The sequence below is a fragment of the Physcomitrium patens genome, chromosome 7 (assembly GCF_059467195.1).
Source record: "Physcomitrium patens ecotype Gransden chromosome 7, ASM5946719v1, whole genome shotgun sequence".
In the NCBI taxonomy this organism is placed as follows: Eukaryota; Viridiplantae; Streptophyta; class Bryopsida; order Funariales; family Funariaceae; genus Physcomitrium; species Physcomitrium patens.
The window spans coordinates 6,818,115-6,844,023 of record NC_143416.1 but is presented as its reverse complement, the minus strand read 5'-3'; the positions used below and the strand labels follow the sequence as shown (position 1 = coordinate 6,844,023).

The window sequence follows — 25,909 nt, the reverse complement described above, 5'->3', positions numbered from 1 at the left end:
GGATCTTGTTATCATGTTTTTGTTGGAGCGTAGATCTTGCAAGGAGGGGTGTTTTTATTTTCTTTGTTGTTTCGTACTTTTCCGGTGTAAACTGTGATTAGGTTGTCCGGAATCGAAGCATGTGTGTTTATCTATTTTGGAGGTTTGCATTGGAAAAGGATCCAGATTTCTGTGATATTATTTTCGTATGTATGGTGTGAAGTCTGACTGCAGTTGCTCGTTTAGCGGATAGATGTCGTAGCACGTGAAGCATCTGTTGGCGGGACCGAGAGTCTGGATGTGTGCTATTCGTCGGTTTTGAACTGTACGATTCTGAATTAATTGTAGGTTGGTAATTCTCATAAGATGATTTTGGTGGTGATGGTTGCCTGTAATATGGTACTCAAAGATTTTACATATGTGTGTACCCGGCCATAAGCGATCAAAGATCTGTTCGAAGTTGTGGAACGTGTGTGAACCACATAATCATTATTCCGTGAGCAACAAGTTCCGAAAATTTGAACTTGCATATTGCTGGTGAACGCTTGGTTGTTCATATGTTACAATTTCCAGTAGAAAATAAGAAGCGTACGATTCAATAACACAGCTGTACAAGTAAAATAGAGGACTTTCAATAATATCATGTTCTACGGTGAAATTTTATGTACAAATAGACTGAAAAGAAGCACAGTAAAGCAAATACAATGGCTAGATAGAGAGGGCTGATGCCGCGCTGATTCAGAGTCCGATTGAGCCTTTTCATAGTGATCTTCAGTATTGCTTGACCCTTGGCCACCGTCTCTTCCTGCGTAGGAAAAAAAACGAATTTATTATTACTGCCAAGTATGGAATTCATATCAACCCGCACTTAGATAATACGATCTGTACGATACATATGGTTCTTAGGAGCAGACGCTGGTAGGCACGAAAACAGATGAAGAATGACAATATCTCCAGGTTAAGTTGTCAACTCGCAGTTGCTTACCAGTTGATTGAGAAGTTCATTTTGATACTTGGTCTCTGTGTCAATATGCTGCGCTACCTGACCCAAATTCCACCACCAAATTCACATGGACGTATCTATCAGGTTATGAAAATTTAAAAGAATTGAATTCCCATAAGGTTTTGCACTTAGATAAACTAATGCCTTTTGTGAAGAGTATAGATTCATAAATAACGTCTTTCAGTTCTTATCCGTGTCCTAACCTACACTTGCAGCTGATCAGCTCCAAGAACTCCAAGGCACCTAAATTTCACGCTCCCAAAAGAATCGAAACGAAGTCAAACGAGTATGCAATTCATGCTACCATTCGTTGCATTGCGCAAGTAAAACAACAAACAGAAAACACATAACCGTACCTGTTTAAGTTGGGCTACTTTGTTACGGAGGCCGTAAATTTCCTCATCCAATTGGTCACGAGGGTCAACTCTCAGCTGCACCTGATCAGAGTTATAGCTGTAGTTAGGATTCCTGCGTCGCCCCAAGCTGTCATCCGTCCAGGCCATGGATGGCAACCAAAGCACTCAAAGAAGCTATATATTCTCAGATGGTGTCACGTGAGCAAGAAGATTTCAGCGCCGAGAGTGGGAACGCTCGCAAAAAGGCCTGGAAGGAAGAACAATGTGAAACCCACTAATCAGTTGGCGATATGCGAAACCCTAAGAAACCGAGACACACATAAAAAGAGGAAAAAAAAAAGGATCCAACCATCGCACAAACTTGATCGAAATAAGAGAGATCGAAACGCCGCTGGTCAAGCTGAGAGAAACGTACTTGCGGAGCCGAACGACAGCGGCGAACGGTCGAAATTGAAGTGGCAGCGATCGAACAACAAACAGCTCAAGGGAGAAACGAATTCGGCATTCCGGAGTAATGACTCTGCCTACTGCTTCCTCGCCTTCCACGGTATTGGCCCAGTAGATGAATGAAAACCATCCTCAATACCCACTTCGTTCAAAAGCCAACAACGTTCATCCCTCGAACGAGCCATAATTTCGATCAAAAGTGCTATTGGCTTGTGATCAAGGGAAATGAGTCACAAGGCACTGAGGATTGGCTCCGCTTGGAGCGTTTGGATGGATGTTGGCGTGGAAATGGCAAAGACGTTCGTTGATATTGGATGAATGAAATATCATCCCTGGTCAGTGGAACTCACTGTGCTGCTTCCCATTGTTTCGTGGGTTCAAGAGGGTTCAAGAGGGTTCACTGAGGCTTGGAGAGTCAATTACTTGGTGATTCCGCACCTCACTCGAGTTCAGTTGCAGTTTAGTTGAGCCTCTCGATGAGCCTTTCGAAACTTTTATGATAGCAGGAATTCAGATCACTGCGATGGATGAGAAACGTCTTGTTATTCACAACTCCATAGTAAAATAGAGTCTTCATTACTTTTAAGTTAGCCATGCATTTCTCATTTCAAATGACTCAGTCCTACATTTTCTTCTTTCATTTATGTGTCGAGGAGAATCTGCACATGGAAACTCCATTGCAAGCAGTGAGACAATGCATGGATCATGCTGAACTTAGCCTAACACTTGGATCGAATGGCGCAGCGCAACAACGACAGCATGGGAAAACAACCAACACTGCAGCAGAAGAATATGCCGATGGTAGTTGGTCTGCGAAAGATTTGCAGGTTCCACAAGCGGTGCTCGATCTTGAATCAGGACTACTGACAGAGAAGACGTTTAGAAGCGATGCAAGTTCGAAGGATGCATTTAAAGAACGAAAAAGGACCGGATTAAACTTGAATCAAGCAGAAAGAGTGAATGCAATCAGATGATTAGGATGTTTTGAAGTTTTTGACCCGACACAGGCGTCACGCAGCCATGAAAGGTCATGTACAAAGAAAGCGTCATCTTACTATATTGAAGATGCTCAAACCACGGGTACCAATGCAATACTCTACACAGAAAACCAGAGCTACTTCTGTGAGATTATTAGATATCCCAAATTGAATTGCAGCGATGAAAATATTGATTGTTCGAAGTTGGGTCAGATGATTGAAGCTTTCCATCAATTTGGTGCGAATCAACGGTTATTACTTCTTTTGTTTAAAATGTTAAATAGTCAGAAGTGCTTCGAAACTAAATATGGTTGCATGAGCATCTAGAAATTTACTCTGTAATTTCTTCATTCAACTGTTCAGTGCTCGCCACTAAACGCACACAAAATTTGATTTCTTCCTCAAGCATTCATCAAAAATTCACAACTACATGTCAAACCACCAAAAACATGCGTTAAACAATGGTGAGCTCATGATTGAGTTGTGTTTCAACGAATACAGACTTCAGAAAGTATAACCGGAGCTAGTCCTAACCGACGGTAATCATCTCAAGAAGACACCTGACTGTGCCCGACGGAAGGTACAAAATCCAGCCCATTCAAAAAGGGCAACAGTTCTTACCACTTTTCCCTAACAAAAGTAAGAAAAATACCATACGGTTGAGACTGTACGCAACAAAGTCGATATTCTAACTCAAAACGGATCATCCAGTCCTTTTCAAAAAATACAGCATGCACAACTTTGGTTGATGATTTCCTGCATAACACATCAAAACTGTTTGTCAAGACCACAGCAATTTTTGCTACGAACTAGTCCACAAAAACAAGGATCAATGCGGTTTTGTGTTACTTCTTTACATTTGGACATGTATACTCTTTGCAATACCAAAATTGTCTTAATGCTCAAAAGGTTTGGGTATTATTATTGAGGTTATACTTACTCTTGATCAGAAGTTGTTAATTTCAACCAGAATAATATGTGTAATACATTCCATGATATGGTTGTTTGATCCAGAAGTAAGACCTAGGTCAACCTACGTGCAAGAACACTCACCTATAGAGGTTCAGGGTCTTCTACATTAAGTTAAGTGCTTGATCTGACAATGAGCTCAGAAGTTGACTGAATTCAGTATAGATCCTCGATTCCCATTGTGGTTCCCACTCTGGTTCCCACTGAGTGCCACAAATGATTTAACTCTGGATCACCTACTTTGTTGCAGCCGCTCAGCTTCCACTGACAGGTCTTGAAGAGCAGCTTTCACTTGATTGCCCATAATTCTTGACACGTAACCACCTGGCACCATCCATGTACAGATCAGAGCAGAAGTATCCGAGAAACGTTCACATTGTCACCTGAAAAAGTAATAGTAGAAACGGATGCATAATGCATGATGTGTGTAACCCACATACACTCAAGTGAAAAAAGAGAGAAGAGTATGTTGAAAGTGTCTGTGACACACATGCAATTGAGCACACTAGGCTGTAATGACTGCAAACATTGCCAACTACTCCTGTCATTGGAAGGCTGTAAATAATTTTGCAAACAGATTCACTACTACTTGTGTGTAAAAATTACAACCCATAACCAGATGCCATGGCATTTGTGATTAGCCTCATAGGTTATTGTGGAAAGAAGCCCATTCTTGTAGCTATGAATGGAATACGTAAGAGATACCTAGAGGTCCTGGAGGCAGTATGGAGGGCAAAACTTCCTGGGTGACCAAGACTTTAGAACCCACTTGCTTACCCTCCTGAATCCAAGGCTCTATGCCCCAGTAACCATTGAAAAGCTTCAAAAAACCAGGTTCGTTTCTAACATAAAAACCAAGAACAAATGTCAATGTGTAAAATAATGAATAATTAACGTGAACCTACTAGAATCCTTCTACATAGAATGAGACAAAAATCTTAATTTATATATATCCAAAAAATGATGTATCGTCCAAACTTCACCTTGTACAGAGTGCCCATTTTTCAAAACATCATTCCAACTCTGACAACCATGAGCATTCAGTGCAATTGAGAACATGCATTTTGCTTCAATCAGGTTGTTCCTCTTACAATTTAAAGGCAACTTTATGTTTGCTCCGATCTTCCTCGACCCTCATCTTGATGGTAAATTTCCCAGACCAAAACATGAGGTTCCAATGCGCATGCTGTGTTACCAATTTCATATCACCTTTGTATTCCACTTCAACTTTGGACACAGTTTTAAAGATTTGTGAATTGTTCTCATAATCGACTAATATACCGTACGTTATATCAGGATCCACTGCCATACTCATGACGCCTTTGACCTCAAAGACTCCATTCTGCCAGTAGCAACAACAAACTAAATCAGCAATAGAATGGTGGCTACCAGATCGTTCAATTAAGCCCTGAACGACATTAGACGACGGTAATAGCAAAATCATTCCTACGAGCTAACCTTGCAGGTATACACACTCTCTAAACGTAATATTGCCTTCTTATGTATGCAAGTCATGTTACCTTGCAGTCACTATTTAGAGCATTACTCCCACCAAGATTGATATCAGCTATGTTCAACAAACATATGAAAAGGTCCAGAAATGGTATTACAAGGAATCATAATACAGTAACTAGGGGAAATTGGCAGATGGTAAGGCTTGGCATGCATGGCTGATCAACTCAAAAGAAAGAAGCTATATGAATCGACCAACACTGTTTATTGAAACGGGAATGTTAAGTGAAAAAAATAATATCACACCTTTCTTTGAACGGAGACTTCCGCAGGTCCAGATTGATTTGAGTTTGGTGCCCTAAAAATGATACAATAAGCGCAGGTAAGAATAAAGGTGCAACACAAGGATATTGTTCCAATAATGAAAAAGAGAGCGGAAGGAAAGTCAAGGTTTGTGAAACACACACAACGTCAGAGTATGGAGATTTACAAGGAAGCAAAGGACAAAAAGCAAGCACAACCCTGACATGTCCAATTGTAAATTTGGAACATCAGAGAGAACACAACAACCAATGAAAGCAAGAAATATCCATATAATCGAACAAGTACAAATACTCTCGATCCAATGAAACCAAACTGTCCGCGGCTTGCTTCATGATGAAAATGAAAATGAAAATAAAAATAAAATAAAACATAAAAATAAAATAAAATCAATAAACACAAGGAAAACAAAAAATCAAGAAATAAAAAATCACGTAGTGGTGTAGACAAAGGACTGACCTAGCTGAGGGATACGAACTCCGTCGAAGGTTTACAGAACCACTCCCCCCAGCTAAATTCCCAAATTCGTCACCGTCACGCAAAGCCCTCAATTCCATCTCTCGTTTTCGCCGCAGCAGCGTCGGAGAGCGTCGATTGCTGGCAAACCCATCCGCCGTGTTCTTCGCCATGGAGGGCTTCTCAACCAGCCCCGCTCCTTAAACGTATCACAATTTCCAATTCGCACACTCACACCTGCCCGCAATCCCAATTACTCCCTTCAACACGCAATCCGCACTCTACTCTACTCCTCCTCCTCCAGTCCGTCAACTCTCTACCAATCCCACCGTTTCCAGCTCCGAATTCACCAACATCGCTCCCAACACACTACCTCCAGCCAATGCAAAACCAAAACCATTCGCCAGGTCAAGCGGAATCCGAGCTCAACAGCTTCACCGATCCAAGAAACGTGGCGAGGAGGTCCATCGACGCAAATGGCCACGGCTCAAAACCTCTCGGCCAAAGCCTGCGATCCCGGGATCGGACCCTCGCGTTAACACCGGCGAATCCAGTGGACTTCAGGTTATCCATGTGGCATGCCACCTAGATATATGTGTATGACGTGTCCAATGCCAACAGAGCAGAAGTAGTCCATGACGTGGACATGATGACGGTGGAAAGGGGCAAAGAATGACAGGCTCTGGGATCATCAAGGCTTCGAGGGCTTCGCGCATTCAAGCGAAGTGTGTCTCTTTGGACTTCGTAAGTGGGTGCCCTAGTCATTCATTCATTCATTCATTCATTGTTTGGTGGCCTCATTTTATCAAGATAGATGGTGGCCATGTGTGCTATGTATAAGCTGTTGGATTCTGCTTGGCTGCCTACCTGCCTACCTGCCTGGAGGAGTCGTGTGTTCCAGGCCATTCCTTTGTTGCATCCAGCCGAGTTTTTGCATATTTGGATCGTAACATTTTTTGACCTTACTTTCATCCAATTCTGGATCTTCTTTCTTAAGAGTCTGTGCACAGTGTGTTATCTGATCCGACAAGCAACCTTCCATGTTTCATGCCCTTGGGGGATATAATCCACGGAGTTGTCATTCATTGAGCTCCTCGGGGACTAATTATAATGGTTGTGAACTTAATCTGATTGCACTGTGGCTACCTCATGAAGTAGCTTTATAATGTCTTAATCCTAATTTAATTATAACTCAGATGGTTTTCTTCAGCAACTACACTGTGAATTTGGTATCCCGAGGCTGTGCACGAATCCAGAGTCGGAACAATCGCTGTCCTCTCTCGAAAATGAAAAGTGTAATCTGGAGCATCTCTGAGTTGCCAACAGAAGGAGCTGAGTAGAGAAGCAGACATCAGTTTCCTTCTGCAGTTCGTATCCGATCGATTACCCTGAATCTGTCCTCACCACGCTAGAACGTACAGCGATGTGTACTCACATTAGCAAAGGAATGTGAACCATTCCCGTGTACAGATATTCTGCAAGGGTTTCATGGAGTCGGAATTGTGCAGATGTGAGTTAGGTTGACAATGCGTAGACGTGATTGCGTGGCAGTCGGCTGCAGAGAAGGCACATGAGGCATCGTAATGTCAGTGAAGCTCTCTTTCGAGTCTTTTGCATAGATCATCTGACTTCGAAATCGCAACTCAAATTAGAGGGAGTCGCATGCGTGAGGGAGGAGAAGGAGTAAAAGAAGACAGTTCAAGTTTCATCCATATTCGTTTAGAGCTATTCGTGAGTGAACGTGGGGATCAATTTGCGGGGGCCATAATATTCCTTGTACAAAATCTCCACTAATCTAAGCCCAGTTCAAGCCTTTCTCCTGAAAATGAGCGACCTAAATGAGACCAGTTCAATTACGTCCACCAAAATTCTTCCAAAATAAGTCAATTGCATTGGCGAATCAAGCCTCAATGGGACTTATAAAACCGGCACACCGACAGTCAGGCTCGTTCGCCGAGGAAACTTGTCATTCCTTTGCGCTCCGAGCTCCGCCATTTCATATCCGTTGATCTCGTCAACGCGAACCGAACTCTATTTTTTCGTGGCATCACACATTTGGCGGGTAACTTCACTCCCTCCTTCATCCAATCCGCGACGCCGCTGTAGTACCAAGCTAAAGGATCTTCCCGCTGTAACAGCCTTCCAGATTGTCAATCCGAATACCTCCAAAGAATTATCCATGGACTCTTCTCCGATTTACGCCGACCCCAGCAAAAACCAAAATCCCTCTTCTTCTTTGCTTTCCAGCAATTGAATGCGTCAGAACATTTTGTCGCAATGAAATGGAAATATTGTGAGATTGTATTCTGGATCGATGGTCCATCTACTATCTTCCTGAGTGTGCTTGGGCTTCGGGGAGTCGGAACTCTGTGAAATCTTGACCTCGGTGTCAAATGAAAACACCGAAGTGTTACGATGAAGGCGGTTATTCTTTAATTCTTACAATTTGGCCGCTTTCATCAATCATTTCATGCACGATACATTCAATCCCAAATGTTCTATGCAGAATACTATGAATTCCTTCGGCTGCTTTGTTTTATTTTTGTTGCTTTTGTATTTAATTTCACCTTTCTCTGCATATTGGGTTTTCACTTTCTCCGTTGTGTTTCTTTTGCGTTTATTTATTTGTTTATTTACTTATTTTTCCGCCTTATTGAGCACAGTTCCATACTTTCACCAGCAAATTCATTTTTGAAGCGCAAGTCTAATTATTGTGCTCTTCTGTCGCTGTTGAATGTAAAAGGAAATCAAATATCTGCTCTTAAAGCTATAAATCTTCTCGTCATTTTCACTCGCATTCCTTGCATTGTTTGAATTCCTAGAAAATTAATATTCGGTATCAACTATCTGGCTACAGCTTTCTCTTTTAATTGGTTTAGGATTTAGGAATACGGGCTAGAAACCACTGGGTTGTAAAAAGTGGTAGTTGTGGGTGCCAACTGTTCTCATTTTGTTACGCTGCGATTCAATATACACACGCACACGCACACACACACACACATATATATGTTTAAAAATTTGTAGACGACATGTTTGTTATCCTAAAATGGAAAGTGGAATTTAATTACTTATTTGTTTAACTTTTGGACGGTTGATCGGCATCGAATAACCAGAAGTACCCAAAAGAGCATTCAAGTGAAAGTTCCATTTCAGATGAAAGAAGAAAGAATAAGAGCACTTCGTGTATTTTCTTCCTAAAAAATATAATATTCCATGTAAAGGAGAAGGGGCAAAGGAGAAAGACGAATTATTTGTTTAAAAATATTGAATTAAAAAAAAAAAAAGTGGTTGGATCAATGTAGGCATGTTCCACTTCACTTAGAATATTACTGGTTATCCTCTTTTGTTATCCATAGCTATATTCTTCAAGGGTGTTAAACTAGACTAAATGTTGTCTACATGGGATCAACCCACACGAACCCTCACCAATTTTGTTTTTACCCAAACAGGTTAACTCTGTGGCCTTCGGTGTGGTCCACTATAAATATTCTCCCAACATGGAGAGCCTATGACCGAGCCCAGTCATGTTCCAATGACGGTCCCCAAGAGGAAGGGAGACTTCTTGTGGGGGAACGGCGCACATGACCGAGGCCCAAAACTCCAAAAAGGCCTAGAGCCGTCGGATCACAGAAGAGATTGAGAGATCTTAGCCGTGGGCTTTGGAAAGTGGGGAAGCCACCCCGATGTGAGAGCCAAGACCCCATCGCTGGGGCCCCGACGACTCTCAAGACTCGCAATTGTCTAGAAAACCTAAAACCGAGACCTGAGTACCAATCCTGATCTGTGTGTGTATGAGAGTGCGTGCCACAACGCAGGAGGAAGAATTTGCAATCCACTTGCAATTCGTCACTGTACCATAATCACAGGAACTCGCATTCCGCATCGCGCTTGGTGCCCAGGCGGCGCTGAATTGCCGAAATCCGCCCACAATTGCCAAAGTTCGTGGGTTGAATTGGTGGTGAGAGTAGTGGTGGCGGTGGTGGTGGTGTTCGAGCAAGGAGGAGGTGCTTGGCGCGTCGCCGTCGCGTGCGTCCGACCGTCCGATCTTGAAGCCTGCTTCGAGTGACGACGACGACGACGCAGGCTACAGTGGTATCCAAGAGCGGGTGGCGGGTTCCTTCGTAGTGAAGGAGGTCGGAGTAGTTGGCAGAAATCTAGGTCTGGTTCGTGTGGGGTGGAGTGTCAGAAACGGTGTAGTGCAGAGATGCAGTAAGCGTTGGGGTTGCTTCCAAGGGTGGTTTGGAGAATGCGTTGTGATGCAATGGGGAGAAGAGCGCGGGGAGATGCGTTGATGTGAAGTCGAAGGAGGGGGCCTCATAATGCGGTTACTTAGACCTCATTCAGTTGGTGGGGTGGAGGTGTACTGTCAAGGTTTTCGAGTTGATTGAAGTTGAGCAAGTGTGATTGAGTAGCATCCAGCTTGAAATTTAACGTCTTCAGCTTTTGGGATCACTGGGACCTCTGACTGCGGCAGGGGAAGGTGAGGGACACCGTTTGTGCTTGGACTTTTTTTTTTTTTTTTTTTTTTTTTTTTTTCATCTGGAGTCGGTGGTTTGCGGGAGTAGCTTTAGCACCCACCCGGTTCTGGAGGTGCTGGCTGAGTTGTGCGAGGCGGTCTTCTATCTTCTTCGACTCTTTTTGTTTAACAGCATCACCGTGTTCACAAGGTGTACAAGCGGTTGAGGCAATCAGTGTTAATCTTTGGCTGTTGCTCAAGAATGGGGGCTGCTCGAGTTGTGCCTTCTTGTTTGCGTGGATCGTTGTAGCTATTTCTAGATCACTATTGGTGTGTTTGCACCAGTACCCATCGTGCAACTGAGCTATTCGGATGTTCCTGTAGTGTAGACTGGAACATGCCTGAAAATCCTACCGTGCAGGCTCGTTGTAGGCGGTAAATCTGCATTGAGATCGGTTGTTTTCGGTGCAGATGAGGCTGAGCATCGTCTTCAGTAGTTTTTCTGCTCTGTGGAAGAATTTACAGATTCATAACAGAACTCTGTCACGAAAAATTTGAGACCTAATTAAAGCTCGTGCTTTTTCAGGTTTTGGCTTATCCTCCATCGAATGTATGCGTGCATCAGAGTAGTTCATAGCTACAAGAAGAGTTTCAGGAGTTTTGGTAAAGCTTCGACTGAAGATACTTTCTTCGCATTCAGGACCTGGCGGATAATCTGCCATGTGGTAACTTGAAGCGGCGAAGTGGTCTTTAGTGGATAGATGTCAGGTCAAATAGCGAATAAGTTCATGCCTGGACTTGGAAACATGGAGGTTCTTTAGTTATCAAACCTCAGATACAACCTTTAGTTTCACCCAGAGCTGAACAATCAGAGGCGTTGATTTGAGTGGAACCTTTCAAGAACATGCCCGAGATTTGGAGAAAAGTCATTCATGATGAAGGCCGTAGTTTGTTTTCTGTGAGTATGGGATTGTAAAAAATATGAGTAGGCGGTGTTTAACCCTGCATTACACGTATGTATCAAGTACCAGGGGGCTTGCATTGTCATTAGGCTTTGCTCTCCGAAAATGAGAACCTTAAGGATAGCAGATGGATGCCGTGGGGGCAATCAAGTTCATGCTGTCTGTCCAGTCGAAAAAGTTGCTCCCTCTCCTGAAGAACATAGTAATGTAAAAGGAGAACGACTAACGTATGAAGACTCCGTACCATCCTCCAGGTTTCTTTCTACCTATTGGTCATCACTCTGTAAAATTTTCTTATTTGAGGTTTAGGTTGTTGTCTTGTTCACTTGTTTTTCATTTTATTTCTGACCCCACAGACTTCGTTTGCGCTCATCCACTAGCAGTGAATATACGATGTATGGACTAGTGATTCTCGCATACGTGTTGTTGCAGCACATCGGTGTCAAAATTGAGTGATCCTCCCTTAGATCCCTACTTCAAGCCCGTAGATTATGTGGATACTTTAGCTGGAATTTACGGGCAGTTGGAGACAGCAGCTGAGGAGGATAAAGCGACACTTTACTTTGAACAAGCGTGTGTGTTCCGTGGCCTTGGTGAGACTAAGCTTCTCCGAAGAAGCTTTCGCTCAGCTCGTCAGCATGCTGTCACTGTCCATGAGAAGCTTGTTTTTGCAGCGTGGTTGAAATATGAAAAACTTGACGAAGAGCTGAACGATGGGAGCCCTAATTTTTGCAGTGGTCGGAAACTGGAGTGTCTGCAGCATGTCCTTATTCCGGGGTTGTCTATGGACCTTCCCTCGGATCCGTGTGCTTGTCGATGTCCACCTGGTGAGACCAGTTCCCAAGTAGGAGAGTACAGACCTTACAACAGCTTTGTAAACGATATAGTTTTTCATTTAGGCGGAGATGCAGTCCCTTGCAATCGGCACAAAATAGCTGGCCTGTCAGTGCCTTTCAATACCATGTTGAATGGTGATTTTTTAGAAGCTCGAATGTGTGATATAGGGTTTTCCAAGAATGGTATATCAGTGACAGGGATGAGAGCCGTAGACCATTTCAGTAAAACTGGCCGGCTTGCGCGACTTTCACCAGAGATGTTGCTCGAGATTCTGTCATTTGCAAACAGGTTTTGTTGCGACACTTTGAAGGATGCTTGTGATCTAAGTCTGGCTATCTTTGTCCGATGTGTGGACGATGTAATGACATATTTTGACTATGCCCTTGAAGAAAGTGCAAGAGCTGTAGTGGGAGCTTGCTTGCAAGTGTTCCTCCGTGAGCTTCCGAGTTCTCTCAAATCATGTCGACAAGTCATAGATATGCTGTCTACTGCTGAAGGGCAGGCCAAGTTTGCGAGGGTTGGCCATTCTTCATTTGCCTTGTACGCCTTCTTGAGCCAAATTAGCTTGGAGGAGAACATGTGCTCTGATCGCACTGTTGCGTTATTAGAAGGACAGAGACGTTGTGCGGCCTCCCAAAGGCAGAAAGCCATCGCCTTCCACCAGCTAGGTTGTGTCCTTTTTGCTAGGAAACAATACAATGAGGCCCTGGCATATTTTGAAGCTGCTATGGAACAGGGTCACGTGTACTCAATGGCTGGAGCAGCGAGGATTAAATGTCTTAAGGGGCAGAGGGCAGCTGCATATGAAGAGTGTGCAGCTGTTGTTTCTAGTTACAAACCTAGCGGGTGGATGTTTCAGGAAAGGTCTTTGTACAGTGACGGACTGGAGAAGTTTGCAGATTTGACCAAAGCAACCGAGCTGGATCCAACGCTATCATATCCATACAAGTACCGCGCCGCCGCCCTTATGGATGAGCAAAAAGTCCATGCTGCTATTACTGAGATCAACAGGATCTTGGGATTCAAGGTTACGTCTGATTGCTTGGAGCTTCGGGCTTATTTTTGCCTTGCACTTCAGGAATACGAAGGTGCAGTGAGGGATGTTAGGGCGTTGTTAACCCTTGATCCATCATACATGATGTATGCTGGCCGTGTGGGTGCCAATCAGTTGCTTAGGTTACTGAGCCAGCATGTGGAGCAGTGGTCCAAAGCTGACTGTTGGATGCAGTTGTATGACCGGTGGTCTTCCGTTGACGATATTGGCTCGTTAGCCGTGGTTCATCAGATGCTGGAATCAGACCCAAGGAAGGGCTTACTTTTTTTCCGTCAATCCCTTCTTCTCCTGCGGTAAGCTCACATTCATTGATTAGATTTGTTTACTTAGTCTTGAGTCCAAATTAGATTACAACATGGTGTAGTTGGCTACTTCTTACAAAACATAATGCTTATTTGATAATGGACCTCAGACGGTGCTCATTGTTACTTCTGATAAACTATGTATGTAAGTGTTTGAGAAGCTGTAACTGAAAGAAGATGTCTTGCTATTTGATCAGGTTGAATTGCCCTAAAGCAGCCATGCGTAGCTTGAGGAAAGCGCGGGACAACGCAGGTAGTGATCACGAACGGCTTGTGTACGAAGGCTGGATTTTATATGATACAGGTCACCGTGAAGAAGCTTTGCAGAAGGCAGAAGAGTCTATTGCTTATCAGAGGTCCTTTGAGGCATTTTTTTTGAAAGCCTATGCTTTAGCAGACACCAGCTTGGATCCTTCCTCATTCGCCAAGGTGGTGGAGTTGCTAGAGGAAGCCCTAAAATGTCCTTCAGATGGACTCCGCAAGGGCCAGGTAATCACTTTTCTCCTATTCCAACAATCCTGTGCAACCTTTCCTTCATTTTTCTGATGAATACCATACTCGAGGTGTGTTCCGTGTGAGAGATGTTCACATCACACTGTCGTCGGGTGGTTTCTTCTTTTGCGCAGGCATTGAACAACCTCGGAAGTGTGTACGTAGACTGTAACGAATTCAAACTCGCCGCCGATTGCTATGTAAATGCCCTTAAAATCCGCCATACTCGAGCCCACCAAGGCTTGGCTCGTGTTCATGCGTTACAAGGGGACAGAAAGGCAGCCCACGAAGAGATGACAAGACTCATTGAAAAAGCCCGCAACAATGCTTCTGCATATGAGAAAAGGTCCGAGTACTGTGAACGTGACATGACAATGGCCGATCTGAGCATGGTCACTCAGCTGGACCCGCTGCGCACATATCCCTACAGATATCGAGCCGCAGGCACGCATTCGTCCTTTATTTGGTTTATTTATTTTGTGTGTGTGTGTCCTTGATTCAAGAATGCATTTTCTGATCCTCGTTTCCTGGGTCACAACAGTTTTAATGGATGGTCACAAGGAGCGGGAAGCAATCATGGAGCTTAGCAAGGCGATTTCATTCAATGCCGACTTGCAACTCCTTCACCTTCGTGCTGCTTTTCACGAATGCAACGGAGACTTCGAAGGAGCAAAACGCGATTGTCGGGCAGCTCTATCTGTGGATCCTACTCACAGTGACACTTTGGAATTGCACAGCCGGGTTACGAACCGTGAAGCGTGAGGATTCTTGCAATCAACTTTATCAGGAGGACCAAACTTCTGGCCCCACGGCTATTTCCTTGAAGCCTGGGACCAAGTTTGGTCCTCCTCGATATGTGTGCTCTACATATATTATTCCAGTAAATAGCATGTAGCCACAATTCATTCGATATGTGTGCATTATGAGCAATGTGGACAGAAATTCATTTGATTGCCTCTGCGGAGGCACCCGGATAGAGTGGAATTCTTACTCTCTCCAGTGTTTAGATACTTGCTCCCTCAGGTAACGTCGTGTGTGTGAGTAATGCTTTGAAGCAAACTGCTAGGAGTGTAACCTACTTCCAGCAGGTTTCAAAATGACCATTATTGTAATATGTACCATCGAAGCATTTATACGATGTTCCTATAAAGCGGACGCGATTGACCAACTGTTCTCCACTGTTCTCCAATCTGCCTACTTGAATTTGTAGTTCTTTGCAAACAGTTTTTGGGGTTAATGAGTTAGAATGTTTGAGTTAGCTGTTATTCTTTGCTGACAACAAGTGCCTGTAAACATCTCTTGCCTCCAATCTCGTCCCATTCAACCTTCTGGCGTCGAATTTCATGGGACGACAGCAGAATGATGAGCAGCGTGTCGTGTTGCGGAAGCCTTGTCACGTAGAAATCCACCTTTGCATTCCGAGTTGAGGTACTTTTAAGGGTGTCGGTTGTGTCCCACGAATTGTCCTTCGTACAAGCCTTAGTTCTTCCTGCAATCTCCGTTGAGGATGCTTATCTGTGATTGTTAGCGTTGTTTCGTGGCTTCAATGACGCGTTTGTGATTTGTATCGCCTGTTCTCACTACTTTAATCGCTTTCTCGAACTCTCGGTTTCTCGTGGGGCAAAGTTGTATGACAAGCGTCTCTAATTTTGGTCTTGTGTAAGCATTTAGTGGTTTCCGTGGGTGGGTTTCGCGTAAATTTTGAATCCGAGTAATTCCGCTGGAAGATTGGGGTAAGATTGAGGTTTCGAAAACTCTTTCTTGGGGAGCTTCTCGTCAAGTTCTTCTGCCGTCTCCTTGATCTGTTTTCAGTACCTTGAATTTATGAGTCTGTTGGTTGGTTGGATGAAAGGAAGAAAGTTCTGTAGATCGTCCTCCTTGTTGTTGGAGAGTAGAAATGGGAGTGACTGTTGACTTGTCGGCATCATCAGAGAAGAGTGTTCTCTTAAGAGAGTTCGCACGGGGTTGTGTGTATTACCTTTTACAATCTGGCCAATTCTTTGCACGCCTTGGGATGTGTTTTGTGTATTGTACATAAGGAGCCTTGTTTCACATTGGCAATGAACTTTGAAAGAGATTACTCAAGGGAGATGTCGGCACGATAGCGTGAAGCAAGACTAAGAAGAAGGGGTGGAATAACAGCATTGTCTGCGCCTCTTGGTCGCTGCAGCGCCTCTCTTTTAAGGTTAGGTACTCCCTCCTCTCCAAAGTTGCTCTGTGGCTGAAGACGGTGTTTCTTCCAAAAGACTCGAAGAATAATTCATTCAACGCTGCGAAAATGGCACACTGCTTCTGCAAATTATAACTACTCGATGATGAAGTGTGCCGAACTACAACCATCATTGATCTTAGGGGTTCAACAATGGAGGTGTACACAGTGTCGTCAGAAGAACGACGGATTAGAGTACCCGCACGGTCGAGGGAAAGGGCCCGAGCGTCCGTTTTACAGCTCCTGTTACTTTCTCTAGGTCTTGTTGTCCTCACAATGTGCCTGCGTTTTTTCTTCAATGCCCATTTGCAGCCCTCGCTGAACCACGTTGCGCAAGAGCGACTATTGTGTACTCGAGGTCAGAGCAAGCAATGGTGTTGTGGACATCGAGGTGCCCGGACGCTCGCTCCAGAAAACACCATGGCAGCTTTTCTCACTGCTCTGAAGGTGCAGTCCACTTACCACGAGAACCAGGATTTTCGTCTTTGCTCAGTATCACTCGTTTGTTAATTTATCCTTAGCAATCTCTTGTTGCTCAAGGTTTAGGTTGGGGCGAATTGCATTGAGATGGATGTGCACCGGACAAGCGATGGCAAAATTGCTGTAGTACATGCGAATCATTACCGCAACAAGATATTGCCAGCCAATGGGCATGTAGGCGATGCTGCTATTCGTGTTGAGGACACATCGTGGGATGTCCTTCGGAAATTAGATGCTGGAGCATGGTTTGATAAAAAATATGAGAACGAGCGCATCCCTCAGCTTGCAACTGTTCTGGAGACGTTTTGGGATGTAGATGTGCGTCTTATTGTTGAACTGAAGGCTGAGAAATGTCTTAGTCTCAACTCCATTCAGGTATGACATTCCACTAAATCTAGTGGAGGGTGAAGTCGAAGCATTCATTGTCCTACTTATGGCCAAATTTGTAATTGTCTTCTTCCCTGAATGGACCTATATTGAGACCTCACGCTTTGGCAGTGCCAGCGACACTGCAATTGGGAGGAGCACTATGCAAATAGCTTGAAAGCATCTCTATTTAGGGTTCAGAAAGACCATGGAGTTGGGAGACCACGATTCTCGCTGCTCTTCACTTCATTCAATCATAGCCTTGTGGACCAGCTTGATTCTCTGGCTGAAACCAACGATCCTGCTAGCAGCTTAACATCGGGTTGGTGACAGTCTCAACAAATTTAATTCTTAGCTTCTACTGAAATAGCTAGACCTTGAATTGAATACTTGGGTGGAATCTAATCATCATAACTTGGAAATTGATAGCCATTCCGCTACAATGCAAAGGTTAACAATGTGTGGTTTTGGTACCATTTCTTGTCCTCAACGTTTTGTTCTTCCACGACAATCTTATGGTGAATTCAACAGTATGAAACCTGCGGTGGTCTAGCTTTACTGATTCAGCTTCATAGTACTGGAGAAATGATATTGATGAATTCTTGTAGGGTTAGGGTACCTGCTGGACCCTCATTTCAACTACACAGGTGCCGATTTCAAGGACGGAGTTACATGGCTGGGACCCCATTTCTCCAAGGTGGGAGAAGTAGCGAATTTGTGGCAGAACTCCCGCTGTGTTTCCTCTTGGGTCACGGACTCTCGTGAAACTATAGAGCAGCAGTTTAAGCTTGGTGTTCAAGCGGTGACCACCAACTTACCTTCGCTTTGCTCTACTGTCAAGCTGGAAAGGTAAGCTTTCAAAGCAGACAACTGTACATTATTGCCATAATTGAAGAAATCTGACTTTCCTTGGTCACCACATCCTTGTTTGTAAATGCTCCCTCCCAAGTCCGTTTGTTGAGGTAGAGCTTGCTGTCAGGAATCTAGACTATTGTTTTCTTCTTCCTCATTCCCTCTGCAAATTTTTGTTAAGTTATTTTTGTTCTCAAAGGGATGTATTAAAATCTGCCATGAACTAGAACAATTTTAGTCTGTTTGGCCTAATTTCTAGTTTTTGTTTGACGGATTCATGCAATTTAGATTTATTATCGAATATTATTATTTTTGTTCAACTTCAATAATTTATTCATACAATACAAGTTATTTATTAAGAAGATATAAAGTGAAGCTTTTTTTCTTCTTTTTTTCTTCTTTTTTTTCCGTTTCTTAGAGTGACTTAGCAATATTATAGGACCGCGTGGTTAGCTTTCTAGTTTAATTGTGAATGACTTTTCAATACATGTAATTAACGTAGTAAATATGATTACATTTGAATTATTTTTGGCTTATTTACAAACATGATGTTTCTCCTCTAGCTCAAAAATTTGATCATGAACAAAACTGATTTTTTGAAATATTGTGTACTGGGTGGCAATGATTAAAATCGAAATTTTGATTGGATGCATAACTTTCTTCATGGATAATATATATAAAACTGATGGTTCATAATGAGTTGAAGTTTTCTGGAAACATAATGAGTAGAAGAGACGCATCACTTCTAACTAGAGCATCAAAAAAAAAAAAAAAAAAAAAAAAAAAAATGGTTCTGCGTAATTTACAAAAAAATCACTAGCAAGAAAATCTGTTGTTCTTATAATATAATGTATGTACGTTTTTGTTTATTTATTTATTTATATTTTTTATTTCCCCCCTGCCCACATGCCACATGTTGGTTAGTTCTCTATCAGAACTTCCATTGAAAACTCTCTACCACACTTGGTAACGAGGGAGCCAGTGTGCAAGGTTGCCCAACGTATGGCATGATAGCATCACAATGGGATTGAGAGAGAGTGAGTGGGTGTGAGGGAGAGGAGGGGGTTGTGGTGGTGCTGGATTTCAGCTTCCCACTGCTGCAGCAAGATCTATCCCTGGCTCCTCCTCCTCCTGGCAACCCTCCCGGATTGCACGCCCTCATCACCATCACCCAGGCGCCACTCACCCCCCCCCCCCCCCCCCCCCCTCTACACTTTATGTAAATCTCATACAACCGTCTGATAGATCTCATTACTTTCACCGAATCATTTTTTATTTATTTAAGAACAAAAACATTCAACAACCAAGCTCTACCTGTCTTTTTTTCTCATGACGTGACCCCTTGTTTCCAGTCCCCAACCATAAAGTAATAATCCAATAATGCAATAAACAAATAATGGATGAATAGACTCCAAAATCATCCATCTTCGTTCTGTACGAAGATGCATAAAGACAGCGGGTTGGATGAAGAGGATGGTGGTCACGTCGCGACTCATGAAAGATGGGAACATGGGCCCGGGAAAGGAACAGAGGCTACGAAGGAGTGGAACGATGTTCCCGGGCGTTCCCGTGCAGCGCAACCGGGTCTTCTGCAGGAATGCGCGGGCCGCAGATTCGGATGCCGGGGCAGATGCAGGGGACGCGGTGGGGCAGAAGCAGCAGCAGCGTGGTTGGGTGGGGGGGGGGGGATCTCGACACTCGGAGGAGGACCTGCAGCATCAGCAGCGGCGATTGCCATCGCATGCATCGGATTGTGACTCCGCGCGGTGCAGAGCGGGCTCTTGGCCCCGTTTGAATGAGCCCAATTCGCGAGTTCAAACTCAATTTGCGACCCGGTGCTTCGGAGAGGCTTTTCTTGGCTACAGTTCGTGAGGAGGAGGAGGAGGGAGAGAGGGGGGTATGGAGTTAGTCGAGAGCCGGACGTTGCTTTGGACTCGGTGTTGAATTGTTCTTTTACTTGGACGAAAGGTTACCGAGTATAAGACAGGTTGGTGCCTGGAGAATCGCTTCCAATTTTTTTTCTTCTTATTATTTGGTTTGTAATCGTGGTTGAGTTTTTAGGCTCGTGAGTGGGAGTTGAGGGTCGTTTTCGCAGTTTCTTGTGCAGTTTCTTTGGTGCTTTGCTTGAGCTTTTTCTTTTCTTTCGTGGTGGGCGACAGCCTGTTCCCGGATTTTCGTGAATTTCGTGGGAGCGAGACTACAGAGGATTACGTTGTGATAAGTATGCGTTGTGTGGGAAATTGAAGTTGTACTGACGTGGAGGTTTTAGCTGATCACCAGGAGTGCAAATTTTGGAACGAGGACAGAGAAGGAGTAAGGTTGAAGGCTGATTCATCGCACGATGGGTAGTAGGGCTGGATCAGAAGGAGGAGGAGCGGCAGATGCTGCGAAGCGCTCATTGAATTCGCCGAAAAGTGCTCGCTCGGCTGCAAACACAGTCCCCTCCTCCACCGCGCAGAAGAAGTCTTCTCAAAGCAATGGCCCAACTCTTCGTCGCAAGCTATCCAGATTTGGGTACGTCTTTCTCAAGCTCCTCTTCTTTGTTGGGCGTTTCGATATTACTGACTCTTTACGGAGGCGTGCTCAGGAAAAGCTCAAATGAGAATTCTGTCTTTTCGAGAGTAGCAGACAGGGACAAATGTTGCGAGTAACTTTCATTTACGCATTTGTGTAATTAAAAACCATTCGGGTGTGAGCATTCATCATTTGCCATTACTTTTGCAGTAATTTATGGTCGAGTATCGGGGTTCTCTGCTCATGGAATGCTTTCACAGCCTTTCTGAGTTTCCATTTTCGTGGTTTCAATGTACATCCATTCTTATGGTATTCTTATGAGGTATAAAATAATGATATCCGCTGTATACTGCTCGTTGAGCTCTTCCTCACGAACCTCAGTCGATGTACTTCACGTTTCTTCTAAATTCTCATGCAACCACGTCCATTTTTAAAAGGAAGTATCCGTTCGTCTCAGAACAAGAGCAACGTGATCCTTTCCCAATGTTATCCATAAATGACCTGTTATAGTCTTGCCACTTCATAATTGAGACGGACTATCTATCCTCTTGATGCATATTCCCAACAATAGGTGCAACTTGACTGAAGGTTACTCTTAAATGTGAAGTCCAAACCCGTGAACTTCTAGCTATTTTTACTCGTCCAACAATAGTGTGCTTCCAGTGATGCACATAGCAATCAGAATGTATCAATCTGCGAATATTTATGTACTACACATTCATTTAGACTTCCGGGTTGATCTAAATTGGCGGTTCAATTTATCTGGAGCATCTTGTGCACCGTGTTGGTTGATTTTTTAAAATTTTATTTTAAACTAGCGGTCATCTCTCAATTTCTTTAGCTTGCGCATTTGAAGTTTAAGTCCTAATAGCATCTTTCCTGTTCTCGCAGGCCTGCTGGAGAGAGGACAGTGAAGCGTTTGAGGCTTTCCAAGGCTCTTACCATTCCTGAAGGCACTACTGTGGCCGATGCTTGTCGTCGAATGGCCACCCGACGGGTGGATGCTGCTTTACTCACCGATTCTAGTGCGCTCCTTTGTGGAATTATCACGGACAAGGTGAGGTTCATCATCTTATTTTTAGATTTTTAAGCTTTGACTTTCCGAGTTGCTACAGTTGCTGCAGTTGAGATGTGAGAAGTACAGCTTCATCTGTTGTGTTTGTTGTTAAAATTGTGGATCAGTCTAGTAAGTAATGTCTGTTGTTTTTGTTACATTGCGCTCCAACATTCTGTGAAAGATCCATACCTCCGCTTGTTACAATCACCTGTAGCATCCGTGATTGGTTTGGGGGTTAAAAATTTGATGTGTAAGATGCAGCGTGGAGTTGCAGGATGTGGCAACTAGAGTCATTGCTGATGGACTGAAGCCTGAAGAGACATTAGTGTCGAAGGTTATGACAAGGAATCCTATTTTTGTAATGGGTGATACTCTAGCCGTTGAAGCTCTGCAGAAGATGGTACAAGGTGCAATAAATTTTACTTGCTTTTAACGTGAGTTTTCATTTAGTGGAACTTCCGTGTCGGTGTGCATTGTTTTGTAAGCAATGATGTATCTGATATTCTTTGCGTTTGTTTGTCTTGGCCCTAGTCTAACATTTTAGTCTTTACACTTTAATTTGTTCGCGACAAGTTAGTGCTGTTGTCTTACACAGATGAGCATAGTCACAATCTTGTTATGCTAATGCTGCTTGATGGGCCCTCACAGGCAAGTTCAGGCATTTACCTGTAGTGGAGGGAGGAGAAGTGGTAGCACTATTAGACATAACAAAGTGTCTCTACGATGCCATCGCCCGTATGGAGCGGGCTGCGGAGAAGGGTAACGCTATCGCAGCTGCTGTGGAGTCTGTTGAGCGTGAGTGGAGCGTCAAAGGCTCCGGTACAAATCTCTCTCTCCCCCTCTCCCTCTCCCTACCTCTCTGCCAAAATGCTTTCTTTTTTGTTTTTGGGTTTTTTTTCTTCTATATATTGAATGTTACGGAACTTTAATCATCGCCCTGAGTTTTTAGACTTCAGTTGAATATCCTTACTTAGAGAATGCATATACTGAGCCTCATAGAAGCACTTGTTGCTCTCGTGATCGCACAAGCTTTATGAGATTCATGTTAATTTGGTGTTAGTGTAACATAACGTAACAAATATTCAAGCACCTAGACATTGACATGCCAAATAATGAGAACTCAGGATATTTTGGAATTTGCCTCATCCTTGCGAAGCAGGGTATTTGAGAAGCAAGTAATAATAGCTTAAAGAAGAATGACCTTGAGCTCAATGCCGTATCCGTGGAATGTTTTATTCTATGTTTTGGCGATGATTTAGATCGTTACTATATTTTCGGGTCCGGCTTCTGGCTTACGGGGTATGTTACCATCGATTGGGCAGATAAATCCAGTTTTATAGAGAACCTGCGGGATCGCATGTTCAGACCTACTCTGGGATCTATAATTACGGAAGGAACAAAGTAAGTTGCAGTGGAGCTGGCTATTCCCTGTTTTCTTTATGCACACTTGGTTTATTGAAGAATTAAGTTGGTGTGGTGCTATTCAGATTTTGAGGTTTCCTCTGGTCATTTACTTTTTGTAGAGTGCCCACGTGTTCACCATCGGAGACAGTCACTGATGCAACAAAGAAAATGAAGGAGCAACGGATGAATTCAGTTGTTATTACTTCCTCAAGCAACAAACCGATAGGAATTCTCACGTGAGATTTTTCATACATTGCACCGCTCCTTAGGAAGTCATGATTTCTTGGAGAGGTGAAATATGTTCTTTTAAACAATGGTCATGACTATGAAGGTTCATGAGATTCATGAGGATGATTTAACTGTATTCATGTGTAAATTCCTTGATTGATCTCATTTCGGTGGTTAAAGAACTTCTCCTTTAAGAGTCATATGTAAAGAGGAGTTTTTTTTAACGTATTCGTCCTCTATCCGCCAAATCCTTAGTACGCTCCCAGATGCATATTGATCATGTTACAAAGTGACATGACATTATTTCAGTTGATGGTTTCAGCTCAAAGGATGTATTAATGAGAGTCGTTGCTAAAGACCTTCAACCAGAAAAGACCACTTTGGATAAGGTGCGATCTTTTGCATAATTTCCATAATAGTTGAGATTTTAAATTTATCTATTCTCAATGATCTGAATCGAACGACTCACTCACTCACTCACTCATTCAGTTATTTATTTTTGTTTAGTATTTTATGGTGAGTGAACTTGCTTGAGATTTAGATGCGATGTCATTTATTGTTTTTTGAGCTTGTGTAGGTAATGACACCTAATCCAGAATGCGCGAGTTTGGATACGACTTTGGTGGATGCACTGCATACAATGCACGATGGGAAATTCCTCCATCTTCCTGTTAAAGATCGTGGTACATACGCTGCTCCCCTGTTCTGTGTTTTGTAGTGTTATTGGGAGTATATTAGTTGCAGGTGTGATCGGGTCGTCCTTCTTCGGTGTCTGAGGTCTTCAGTTAGCTTCTGTATCATGGAAAATGTAGAACACCTGGGTTTTTCAATGTGAATGCTACACCCTACATACTAAATGCGTAGATCTTCAAGGAACTCTGCAGATGGGCTCTTGGTAGCCTGTGTGGATGTATTACAGCTCACACATGGAGCTGTAGCAACTGTAAGTGCTTGCCTCATCTTGGTATGCTTTTGATTTTGAGGAAGTATACCTATTTAAAGAACCATGTCATCAGCTCCTTTTCAAGTTTACATTATTAAGCCAGGTGGAATCCTCCGTGCTTCAGAGAGTTTCTGGCAAAATTGTGATACTGGAAAGTAGAGTTTACATCACATCTCGCAGTGATGGTGCGTATGTAGTGAAATGTTTGAACAAGACCTTTATAACCATAAGAGTGTATAAACGATCAAGCCTCTATTGGCCTCTGAATAGTTCTGGGCGATGTTCCCAGATTGGAGGTGCTGGTGGTGGAGGCCAAGATAAGGCAACAAATATGCTTCAGAAGTTTTGGGACTCTGCTTTGGCATTAGAACCAGCTGAAGATGAATCGGACACTCGCAGGTACGTCAACGCATATTGGTTACCCTGTTTTTGCCAAAATTGGCTTTATGTTGGTGGTCAATGTTTCAAATCAGATTGCTACGGTCACATTTGAGTTCTTGATTGCAGTGATATTTCTGGACGACAATATGATGTCTTTTCGGAAAGACAGTCCAGTTACCCATCATTTGGACCTAGCAACACTTTTGCTTTCAAACTGAAAGTAACTGCTCGTGATGGAAAGATAGGCCACTATCGGTTTAATTGCGGTAGGTCCCAGCCCAATCGCAACCTAGTTACGGTTAAATTTCAAAAATATGCTTGACATTGTATTGCTGTCTAGGGAAGGACTGATTGCACTCTATAAATCCTTCAAAAGTTGTAGTGGATCATTATGGTTGCCCTTAAAACTCATTTTAGCTTCCACTAAAATTTCAGGTTTTGAAAGTTTGACCGAGCTCATGTCTGTGGTTCTGCAACGTGTTGGTGATGATATTGATCCAACTCATCTTCCTCGACTTATGGTATACCATTATTTGACTTTGATATTGATGTCGTTGCTGATTTTGATTTTGACTCACATTTGAGGTAGCGCAGATCTAATGAATCGTGGTCATGCTTGTGAAATGTTGTGTGGTAGTATATCGACGACGAAGGTGACAAAGTTTTACTCGCCACCAACTCTGATCTTGTGGCTGCTGTTAATTTTGCTCGAATAAGTGGTTCGAAGGTGAGTTAGCATGCAAATGTTTGACAGGATATTGCAGGCATCATATGTGCAGAAGTCATTGAACTGAATCTGGGTTGAATGTGTCCTGTTTCATCGTGTTGCCGGCCGTTTAAAGGCAACTAGTTCTAGAGCCTAACTTGCATTTGAGCTCAGAGTTTCTAATGAAAGTTCTGATGTTCAGGCCTTGTCTCTTCATCTGGAAGAATCTCAAGAACCTCGAAACAATGCCATTGCTGCAAACAAAGATGTAGAGGGCTGGTCTACCATGCATTCCACTCTTATCGCTTGCACACTAGCAGCTGTTGCGGTCGGTGCTGTCTTGTACCTCCGTCGTTTCAATACTAGAGGTAGCTTTATGTAATATGTGGAACATCCATGGAAATTAAACAAGGTGTGTGGATCCAAGTATAATGTATTAGATAGCAAGGTTATCAGACACGGGTATGTAGGTTAGAAGTAAGTTTTTTAGAGGGAGTGGAAACGAACTTTTGGTGATTGAACTTTTACCTTCTAAGTACAAATAATCTGCGAATGTCTCAAACTACTCACAAGTGGTAGTCTCGGCAATGGTAAATCGTAGAAGCATAATGCTCGTGCTTCAGTGTCATGTCCTAACATCTCCTCTTTTATCTTCCTACATACTTTTCTAACAAGTCAGAGTTGTTGTCTTGAAGCAATTATATCA

The 25,909-nt window shown here is 43.2% G+C and overlaps 5 protein-coding genes across 14 annotated transcripts; 3 read left to right on the top strand and 2 right to left on the bottom strand.

The window, feature by feature from the left end:
• Positions 1-589: 589 nt before the first annotated feature.
• LOC112284597 (bet1-like protein At4g14600) lies at positions 590-1,852 on the bottom strand. Its single transcript, XM_024524517.3, has 4 exons — positions 1,754-1,852; positions 1,339-1,585; positions 965-1,021; positions 590-784 (listed from the first exon to the last, which is right to left on the bottom strand). The coding sequence occupies exons 2-4, from the start codon at positions 1,483-1,485 to the stop codon at positions 620-622; spliced, it is 369 nt and encodes a 122-aa protein (XP_024380285.1). The 5' UTR covers positions 1,486-1,585; positions 1,754-1,852; the 3' UTR covers positions 590-619.
• A 1,360-nt stretch (positions 1,853-3,212) lies between these two features.
• On the bottom strand, positions 3,213-6,459 carry LOC112284595 (uncharacterized). Of its 2 annotated transcripts, none has more exons than XM_024524514.3 (6): positions 5,964-6,459; positions 5,490-5,541; positions 4,823-5,073; positions 4,437-4,573; positions 3,816-4,055; positions 3,213-3,518 (listed from the first exon to the last, which is right to left on the bottom strand). In XM_024524514.3, the coding sequence occupies exons 1-5, from the start codon at positions 6,131-6,133 to the stop codon at positions 3,964-3,966; spliced, it is 702 nt and encodes a 233-aa protein (XP_024380282.1). In that variant the 5' UTR covers positions 6,134-6,459; the 3' UTR covers positions 3,213-3,518; positions 3,816-3,963. The 2 variants fall into 2 exon arrangements, with proteins under 2 accessions (XP_024380282.1, XP_024380283.1); XM_024524515.3 differs by having other exon boundaries at positions 4,509-4,573.
• A 3,349-nt stretch (positions 6,460-9,808) lies between these two features.
• Positions 9,809-15,231, top strand: LOC112284634 (ethylene-overproduction protein 1). The gene is made up of 6 exons (XM_024524626.3): positions 9,809-10,440; positions 11,003-11,632; positions 11,811-13,562; positions 13,769-14,060; positions 14,198-14,507; positions 14,605-15,231. The coding sequence occupies exons 2-6, from the start codon at positions 11,484-11,486 to the stop codon at positions 14,823-14,825; spliced, it is 2,724 nt and encodes a 907-aa protein (XP_024380394.1). The 5' UTR covers positions 9,809-10,440; positions 11,003-11,483; the 3' UTR covers positions 14,826-15,231.
• Positions 15,232-15,237: 6 nt separating this feature from the next.
• On the top strand, positions 15,238-18,516 carry LOC112284635 (uncharacterized). 4 transcript variants are annotated; one of them, XM_090251838.1, is made up of 5 exons: positions 15,238-16,248; positions 16,585-16,719; positions 16,819-17,127; positions 17,251-17,440; positions 17,733-18,516. In XM_090251838.1, exons 2-5 carry the CDS (start codon positions 16,693-16,695, stop codon positions 17,969-17,971), a joined length of 765 nt encoding a protein of 254 aa, XP_090107964.1. In that variant the 5' UTR covers positions 15,238-16,248; positions 16,585-16,692; the 3' UTR covers positions 17,972-18,516. The 4 variants fall into 4 exon arrangements, with proteins under 4 accessions (XP_090107964.1, XP_024380397.2, XP_024380396.2 ...); XM_024524629.3 differs by having other exon boundaries at positions 16,000-16,248; positions 17,727-18,516; XM_024524628.3 differs by lacking the exon at positions 15,238-16,248 and having other exon boundaries at positions 16,274-16,719.
• Positions 18,517-19,677: 1,161 nt separating this feature from the next.
• LOC112284914 (CBS domain-containing protein CBSCBSPB3) lies at positions 19,678-25,768 on the top strand. 6 transcript variants are annotated; one of them, XM_024525289.3, is made up of 15 exons: positions 19,678-19,957; positions 20,251-20,484; positions 21,376-21,541; positions 21,816-21,948; positions 22,190-22,360; positions 22,864-22,942; positions 23,065-23,181; positions 23,496-23,562; positions 23,751-23,856; positions 24,058-24,116; positions 24,406-24,515; positions 24,624-24,763; positions 24,933-25,018; positions 25,135-25,224; positions 25,406-25,768. In XM_024525289.3, the coding sequence occupies exons 2-15, from the start codon at positions 20,312-20,314 to the stop codon at positions 25,583-25,585; spliced, it is 1,677 nt and encodes a 558-aa protein (XP_024381057.1). In that variant the 5' UTR covers positions 19,678-19,957; positions 20,251-20,311; the 3' UTR covers positions 25,586-25,768. The 6 variants fall into 6 exon arrangements, 5 of the variants coding, with proteins under 5 accessions (XP_024381057.1, XP_024381060.1, XP_090107963.1 ...); XM_024525292.3 differs by having other exon boundaries at positions 19,685-19,957; positions 21,803-21,948; XM_090251837.1 differs by having other exon boundaries at positions 19,726-19,957; positions 20,240-20,484; positions 21,803-21,948.
• Positions 25,769-25,909: the final 141 nt, after the last annotated feature.

Excerpts from the sequence above, each read along its gene's own strand:
- LOC112284597 (XM_024524517.3), bottom strand. The coding sequence starts at position 1,485 with ATGGCCTGGACGGATGACAGCTTGGGGCGACGCAGGAATCCTAACTAC. Across the intron at positions 1,022-1,338 it reads AAGTAGCCCAACTTAAACAG|GTAGCGCAGCATATTGACAC; the intron begins GTACGGTTATGT and ends AATTTGGGTCAG. Across the intron at positions 785-964 it reads ATGAACTTCTCAATCAACTG|GAAGAGACGGTGGCCAAGGG; the intron begins GTAAGCAACTGC and ends TTTCCTACGCAG.
- LOC112284595 (XM_024524514.3), bottom strand. The coding sequence starts at position 6,133 with ATGGCGAAGAACACGGCGGATGGGTTTGCCAGCAATCGACGCTCTCCG. Across the intron at positions 5,542-5,963 it reads AGTTCGTATCCCTCAGCTAG|GGCACCAAACTCAAATCAAT; the intron begins GTCAGTCCTTTG and ends TATCATTTTTAG. Across the intron at positions 4,056-4,436 it reads ACTGCCTCCAGGACCTCTAG|GTGGTTACGTGTCAAGAATT; the intron begins GTATCTCTTACG and ends GGATGGTGCCAG.
- LOC112284634 (XM_024524626.3), top strand. The coding sequence starts at position 11,484 with ATGAGAACCTTAAGGATAGCAGATGGATGCCGTGGGGGCAATCAAGTT. Across the intron at positions 11,633-11,810 it reads GACTCCGTACCATCCTCCAG|CACATCGGTGTCAAAATTGA; the intron begins GTTTCTTTCTAC and ends GTGTTGTTGCAG. Across the intron at positions 14,061-14,197 it reads ATGGACTCCGCAAGGGCCAG|GCATTGAACAACCTCGGAAG; the intron begins GTAATCACTTTT and ends TCTTTTGCGCAG.
- LOC112284635 (XM_024524627.3), top strand. The coding sequence starts at position 16,426 with ATGGAGGTGTACACAGTGTCGTCAGAAGAACGACGGATTAGAGTACCC. Across the intron at positions 17,128-17,250 it reads TTAGTCTCAACTCCATTCAG|TGCCAGCGACACTGCAATTG; the intron begins GTATGACATTCC and ends ACGCTTTGGCAG. Across the intron at positions 17,441-17,726 it reads TGCTAGCAGCTTAACATCGG|GGTTAGGGTACCTGCTGGAC; the intron begins GTTGGTGACAGT and ends GAATTCTTGTAG.
- LOC112284914 (XM_024525289.3), top strand. The coding sequence starts at position 20,312 with ATGGGTAGTAGGGCTGGATCAGAAGGAGGAGGAGCGGCAGATGCTGCG. Across the intron at positions 25,019-25,134 it reads CTCATCTTCCTCGACTTATG|TATATCGACGACGAAGGTGA; the intron begins GTATACCATTAT and ends GTTGTGTGGTAG. Across the intron at positions 25,225-25,405 it reads CTCGAATAAGTGGTTCGAAG|GCCTTGTCTCTTCATCTGGA; the intron begins GTGAGTTAGCAT and ends TCTGATGTTCAG.